General features: G+C 27.6%; 1 protein-coding gene across 1 annotated transcript; it reads right to left on the reverse strand.

Moving 5' to 3' along the window:
• Positions 1 to 2091: 2091 nt before the first annotated feature.
• On the reverse strand, positions 2092 to 6577 carry LOC110621416 (protein NRT1/ PTR FAMILY 5.6). Its single transcript, XM_021765696.2, has 4 exons — positions 6208 to 6577; positions 4852 to 5069; positions 3117 to 3661; positions 2092 to 3027 (listed from the first exon to the last, which is right to left on the reverse strand). The coding sequence occupies exons 1-4, from the start codon at positions 6341 to 6343 to the stop codon at positions 2163 to 2165; spliced, it is 1764 nt and encodes a 587-aa protein (XP_021621388.1). The 5' UTR covers positions 6344 to 6577; the 3' UTR covers positions 2092 to 2162.
• Between the last annotated feature and the right edge of the window lie 1376 nt (positions 6578 to 7953).

Raw genomic sequence — 7953 nt, forward strand, 5'->3', positions numbered from 1 at the left:
TATAAATCAATCCAATCCGATATATCTTAACCATTAGTCAAATCATTTAATAGTCACATACCCTATTAACTATAAAATACAAATGAAAAGTTATTCATTCAGATCTCAACTACAAATAACTTGTCTATTTATATTTTGCTAAAATAATAAAAACATAATTGAAAAATATAAATTAAAAATATCATTAAAATTAAATAAAATAATTAAATTTTGATGGTTATATTTTAAATATAAAAAAATAAAAAATATATAATTAATTTTATAAACTATAAACTTTTAAATCTTGCAAACTATATTCTAATAGCAGAAACAAACACATAAAAAAAAATTAACTTCAAAATAAAAATTATAACATTAATTTTAATTTTACTGAAATTAAAAATAAAAATAAAAAGTTAAAATAGTTTGTGTATATTATTTTGACTTTTCAAAAAATACTAATTTTAATTTTGCAAAAATTTAAAAATAAAATTAAAAAATAAAATAAAATTTGCACATTATTTTTTATTTTTTTTTAAATGTAGTTAATTTTAATTTTGTACGAAATAAAAGATTAAAATAATTTCTGTATATTAGTTTAACTTTTTTTTAAAATGTGAATAATTTTAATTTTATATAAATTTAAAAAAATAAAATAAAATAATTTCTGCACATTATTTTAACTATTTTTAGAAATGTGGCTAATTTTAATTTTACAAAAATTAAAAAAGTTATTGCTCCTGAAATAATTGCATAAAGATAAAATAATGTATCTACAATATATATTTCAGATGTAAAAATATGGCTAATTTTAATTTTTTAAAAAATAAAAAATAAAAATAAAACTAAAAATAATTGAATTGAGAATAATAATGGAAATATAAAAAATTCTAACCAATAAAAATTATAACTAATATTATATTCAAACCGACATAAAAACTAAAAATATAAATAAAATTAAGATTAAAATGTATAATTGAATATAAACTAATTATTTATTGATTAACCAATATTATAAAAATTAGATAAAATATTCAAATTAATTTAAATTTTCTGATTTGGATCGATTGGATTTGATAAATTGATCTAATTTATAAATACTCATACTTTTAAATTTATAATTTTATATTATGTTTTCTTAGTATATATTTTTTAAAATTATTAAGTCAAATTTCTTGACTGTTTAATAATAAGTTCAATTAGACGTTCCATCTGAAAATAAAAGAATAAATAAATCAAAATTTATAAGAAAGAAAGATAAATCGTATAAAATTATGGTGAAAACCATATTGAAAAATGAGTTCTGTTTAATTTGATTTTTATATTAAACTATTTTGTGACATTATTTGTAACTCATTTCAATTGCATTTTTTATTTTTTTTATTCTAATATGTGGTTTAATAATAATTTTTTTTTTAAAAAAAAACTTTATTTAAATTCGGCTCAACTGATTTTTAAAAAAATTATTTGATTTATTTTTTATTTGAACCGTTTTGCTTATATATTTTATTGTTCACAAAGTAACCACCTAGATGTAATAGTTTCAATTATAAATAGGGAGACTAATTTTTGTTTTATTTATTTATTTTACAAATCTAAAAGGCATGTTCTGATTTATCCAAACATTATGGTTTGGTTTATTGAGTTAGTGACAAAATGCCACAAACATCTTTTCCGGTGAGCAATAAAATGGTTTGATCTATCTTTGGTCTGAACCAAATTCTGCTCTATCCAAGTGCACCACTCCTGACTTTATGCATTTAGATTATTTTACAAAAGTTTTCATTAATAAGGGACAGGATGTCACATTTGGTTACATGCACCAGTGCTGCGAGTTTGGCTGATTCTAACTTTTTTTTTTTTCAGAAATTCAAAGCAATTTCTGAAGCTCTTGAATTGTCTGTGCTCTTACCATCTGGTTTCTCAAATGTTTATGAATTATTACAGAATCTGATTCAAAGAATTGCAACATCTTGGGCTATGGACTTGCATACTGCCCCCTGGAAAGCTACACCAGCTGAAAATGCTACTGCTGCGTGCCCTGACGTTCTCTTATACTGCCAACTTTATGGCTTAGTCTCTATTATTTATTGAAACATATGCAGGCTTAGATTTCCAAAGTAAATTCATTATACGCTATTATTGATATTATTACTTATACATTTGGCTTGGAAATTTTCATTTCAAGCCACTGAGTTTGCCCAATCATCAACCGAGCAATCAGCCACAGCCACACTCCTATTCACATTTTTGTAAGAATATCGCCTGGCCAACAACACATAGGTTACCATATTTGCTGCAGTAATGGCTGCTAATAGCCAGTAAAAATTGTCTAAGCGACTACCGTTCAGATCTTTCCCAAACCAACTCTTCCCATATTTCTCCGTAACATGATCCACAATTGTTATCAGCATGCTACTGATGAAGTTTGCAGCTCCAATCACACTGAGGTAGAAGGCAATCCCCAAGCTTCTCATTGAATCAGGAACTTGATCATAGAAGTACTCCTGCAGCCCCACAAGTGTGAATCCGTCTCCTATGCCGATGATCAGGAACTGGGGAGCCAGCCAAAACACACTCATTGAAAGTGAACCCTTCATTGGATTCTTCTCTACAACACTTAGTCTCTTTCTCTCCACCAAGGCTGAAACTACCATTGTCAATATTGAGAAAAGCATTCCAATGCCGATTCTTTGAAGAATTTTGATGCCTCTCTCGTTTCCTGTCACCCTTCTCAGTATTGGTACTAAGACTTTCTCGTAAATGGTCACAGAGAATATCATTCCAATGGCTGTAAGAGCATAAATGGAGGCTGGTGGGATCAGAAATCCATTAGAAATCTCTCGGTTCATTGTTGTGCATTGCTTGATAAAGAATGTGGCGGCTTGTGCTACACAAATTCCAAATGGTAAGGTAGCTAGCCATATTGGGATCATATTGAGAATAAGCTTCATTTCCTCCACCTTAGTCACGGTGGCAAGTCTCCATGGACTTTGCTTCTCTGCAGCATTCTCTGTGTCTTCCAGAATAGCAGCTTTGTCAAGAAATCTGCAAAATTTTTCCCCAAAAAGCTAGAATTATAAAGTGTTTTAAAATCTGAAGACCAAAAATTTAAAAAAGAGTAGTATTTTAATTACTTGAGCTTCTGGGTATGGCAAAGAAGTCTCCCTTGATCCTTATGAGACTTGGGTACTTCATAGAGATCAGCTGGATTGGAAGGATTTGGCAGGTTTCTTTTCTTAATGGCAGCAACAAGAACCTGTAACAAAGGCGTCAACGGGCTTCCAGACGGCAGCCGGTAACGGTAAAATGACCTTCCGAGAATGAAGATAACTAGTGACAGAGCCATAACTCCAGTGAGAATAATATCTGCAACACCCCAGCCCATATGGTCCTGTACATAAACAATTAGCGTCACACCAAGGAGGAGTCCGCAGCAGAGGCCAAAATTCCACCAATTGAAATATGACATTTTTTTCTTTCTTTCTTCACTGTGATCTTCGTCAAATTGGTCGGCGCCGAAACTCTCTAAAGAGGGTTTATGTCCTCCGGTTCCTATGGAGATCAAGTACATGGCGATGAAGAATGTCACTTCGTGAGCTTTCCTCGGTTCTTGACAAACATCAACGTTACATGCCTTGAGACTTGGTACGAATTGGGACGTTGTTAAGAGAATCAAACCCTGTAATAGGAATTAAAGAAAATCATTTATAGTATTGTTTATATAGATTCCATCCAGATAAAAATTATTTATGTATAGAGTAAATGATGAAGGTGACCTTCATCCAACAAAAAAAAAAAAACAAAAAGGAAAATGGAAATTGGCTGAAAATCCATTTTAAATGAACTTTTCGGCTCCCAATACTAATGAAAATGAAACCCAAGTTGAATTTGGCTGGGCCATTTTCAGTTGATTTATTTTTAAGAGAAATTTAAAAAAAAAAAAAAAAAAATATATATATATATATATATATATATATATATATATCTTGGTTTCATAAGTTTTTTTTTTACTTTTAGTATAGTGGTTTATTTTGTATTAAAGTATAGTGGTTTACTTTCGTTTTAGCAAATCATCATAAAATCTTGATACTTTCAAATATTATTAGCAGATATTTTTATCATTTTTAATTAATAAATATTTTTAAAAAAAATTAATAAAAATTATATATAAATTATTACATCAATAATATTTTATGGTATTAAAAAAATACTAATTTAATTTTTATTTTTTTCTTTTTATTAATTAAAATATTTAAAAAAATAATAATTAAAAATTATGTATAAATTATTATCTGAATAATATTTAAATTCTATCATAGTTTACTAATAAAAATACACTATGAAATATCATTTTAACATAAAATAAATTATAAATTTTAAAATGAAAATAAAATTTTAAATTAAATTATTAATTATATTATTTTTATTATAAAATTAAGATACACGTTTAATTTTAAAATAAATATATCTAAACTCAATAAAATAGGTTATAGTTTTTTAAATGCTAAATGTTATAGAAATATAATTTTTTTTAATATATCATTCTGATAATTTTAGATTTTTATTGAGCATTTTTATTAAGAGGGTAAAACGTTATTTTTTAAATTTTAAAAATATTCTATATCCATTAAATAAAAATTTATTTGCATTTATTCTACAAAATCTAAAATATAATAATATAACAGGTCTACATAAAAATTAAATAAAACTCAGTTATTTATCTTTTTGTCCATCATAAATTAAGTTTTGATAAAAACAACTCCATAAAAATATATTAATAATTTTTTATATAAAACCTGATTTACGTGAGAATTCTTTTGGTAATAATTTGTTTTCTTAAATAATCATGGAAACAGAAATTAAGATTACCAGAAGATAGATGAAGGAGGAAACAAAAACAGTGGAGAATCGACCCAAGTAAGCATCAGCAACAAAGCCTCCAAGTAGAGGCATCAAAGTGGTGACACCAGACCAATAGTTTACACTCCTGGCAGCCGTTTTCAGGTCATCATGCATCACCTTTGTCAGATAAATGATCAAGCTAGTTGCTATCCCAAAATAACTCAGCCTCTCACTGAATTCAATTGCTGCCAAAACCACACAAAAATTCAATACCCATCAAAATCTTAAGCATCTTTACAGATTTACTGTAATCAATTATTAGCAAGTAACTGTTTTATATATAACAATAGTATAAAATAATTTTCCGTCATCAGCGTTGCGTAAGCCATTATATGTCAAGGGAAAGCACCATAGCCCAATATGCCATTCTTGTGGACGTCATTAAATATTTCATGTGGACCTTACTAAGTGTGCTAGTCCCCAGTTATGGCTATGCTCCTTATTTCTCGTCATAAAAGTAGTAGGGCCAGCATAAATTCTCAATTTCTGTGATTGTAATTAAAAGAATCAATCGTTATTACATTATCTTTTTGCCCGTTTTGATAGATACATGTCCATTAACAAATGTGAATGTGAATATGAGTTTTTTTTTTTTTTTTTAAGTATTTAAAAACGAGAAATAAATAGAAAAATAAGAGAATGTCCAATGGAAGAAATACCTTTTAACATTACTTGTTTTGTGATTGGGAATCAATCCATGACACTAATTAATGAATTTGTTTATATTTTTAGAATAGAATCACTTTCAGAGGTATTTCATTGACTAATACTTAATTTCATATTCTATTTATATTTTACTCTAATTGAAGGGATTAAAAGAGGATTTAGCTCGATATAAATCAATTAGTTGAATTTTGAGATATTTCAAATTTAATACTGTAATATTTTATCCCCTTTATTTTTTTGAAAAAAAAAATCTTAAAAATATACTAGTTGCTACTTAAAAAATTTATTTTTGCGGTATTGAATAAATTTTTTTATAAATTTTTATATAGAAAAGAAATAAAACATAGACTATTAGCAAGGAAAACTAAAATAAATCTGAAAGAAAATCCTTTGTATATTTATAAAAAAATAAAAGAAAATGCTTAGTAAATATGCATAATTTTTTGAAAAATTTACTTCGTCTCATCACGAATTGTCTAGTATACGAAGATTAGTTGTGGTTCATGAAAGGAGGAGAAGAAGAATAGTAACATTTGTGGAAGTGATTATCTTTACAACCAAACAAACAAAATTTTACAAATTAACCTCTTAGTTTCCATTAATAAGTGTTAATAATAACGATATAAGATCTCCAGCTGGTTGCTAGCTAGTTCTTACCAATGATAAAGAGAGAACCTTTCCAAACTCCGGTGGAAGAACGAAGAGGAACCCTTCCCTTATGATCCACAGAAGAATCATAAACCCATTTGTCTTCGTCCATTCTTCTAGCTTCTGCAACCTTTCTTGGCTCCATCAGTGAAAAGCCAAGTCGATGAATTAGCTGGTAGTTAAGTGACACGAAGAGGTGGTGAGAAAAGCAAGCTTGGCTTGGACCCCTTAAATAGACGAGAATTTGCTAAGTTGAATATGTTGAGTTTGCTATTTCAACAAAAAAAAAAAAAATGTTTAATTTCTAGATAGGCTTCAACCTATCACAAGAAAAGAAACACTTGCTTGTGCTATTATTGGTAAAGAGAAAATTGTACTTTCTACAATTCAAGTGGTCATTATCACTCTCTGCCTATCTTGAAAATGATGTTAATTTGGCCTCATAATTTCGTCCCCTCTTATTATTGAGACCATTGAATGAAATACCTTCAAAAATTTTTCCGAATTAATTATGATTATTTATAAATTTTTAAATATTGTACAAAAAGTCAAATGTTTTGCTTCTGTTGAGTACAGTTGCTATTGAACAATGTTGTTTCTAGTAGTTAGTGAGCATCTTCGTTTGTAAAATTAATAGGAAAAATTGATAGTAAATTAATAGGAAAAAATGATTGTAAAATTAATGGAAAAAATTGATCCATTCAATTTAGTTTAATTACTAATTACAAGAAATTTTAGTTGTAAAATTTCTTAGTTTATTAATAAAAATTAATAGAAAAAATTAATTGTAAAATTTTTTTTATTTTAGTAGTGTGTGTTTTTTTTTAAAAAAATGAGATAAAAAAAGAGTGAAAAAAATTGTTTCAGTTGTTTGATTTTAAAAAAAAAGGAGAGAGATCAAAATTTAGTGTTTTATTCGCGAAATGTCATACTGAATTCAAAGAGGATCCTATGTCTGTCGATTTTTTTCTTGTCATTATGGTTGAAGATTCAAGAATGAATCTTTTCGAAGTAGGAGAGAATGATACGAGTAAGGAAATAATACGATACTTTAAAAATTTAAAATGGAAAACTCCAAATCATGACAAATCCAGTTACCAATGCTTAATTCAAGACTTACGAGATGATAAGTATATTTGGGAAGCATGGGAGGATAAGGAAACAAGTCACTCTCTTAAACACATGTGGACGCACAACACAATTTCATATCGGGTAATACATGTATGGCCAAATTGCATTTAGGCCAGTTTTATTATTTTGGTATTTTAGTATTTTATGAAATTTGTTTTAAATTAATTTCGCCTATATTAAAAGTCAAATTCGTGCAATTCATTTAGGAAGGAGATTTCTCCAAGATAATTTAAGAAAATAATCTTTAATGTAATCCATGTTTGATTATTTTTTTCCTATATTGTAATTACACCTTCTTACAATAGAATTGGGGTTTTGAAGGCTATAAAAACACTCTTAAGGTGACAGCCACAATTAGCCAACATATAAAGATGATTTTATGAACAATATTTTGTTCTTCTCTATTATTTAGCAACTTATTAAGGTTTAACCTTGTGGCGTTCTAATATGGATCTCATCCATGCTTAGTTAACTTATCAAGAATTTCTTGTGGCGTTCTCGAAGTTGGAATCACTTGATTATCTATATTTCTAATCATATTGGTTGGTTAGGGGTGTGGTAGAGCAACTTTCGCTTGATTATCTATGTTTCTAATCACATTGGTTGGTTAAGGGTGTGGTAGAG

This window comes from Manihot esculenta, chromosome 8 (assembly GCF_001659605.2).
Source record: "Manihot esculenta cultivar AM560-2 chromosome 8, M.esculenta_v8, whole genome shotgun sequence".
Lineage (NCBI taxonomy): Eukaryota > Viridiplantae > Streptophyta > Magnoliopsida > Malpighiales > Euphorbiaceae > Manihot > Manihot esculenta.

What these genes read in the sequence shown, in the direction of transcription:
- LOC110621416 (XM_021765696.2), bottom strand. Translation starts at nt 6,343, where the DNA reads ATGGAGCCAAGAAAGGTTGCAGAAGCTAGAAGAATGGACGAAGACAAA. An exon ending in AGGTTCTCTCTTTATCATTG is followed by an intron (nt 5,070 to 6,207) that starts GTAAGAACTAGC and finishes TGGTTTTGGCAG; the next exon opens with CAATTGAATTCAGTGAGAGG. An exon ending in CCTCCTTCATCTATCTTCTG is followed by an intron (nt 3,662 to 4,851) that starts GTAATCTTAATT and finishes TTCCTATTACAG; the next exon opens with GGTTTGATTCTCTTAACAAC.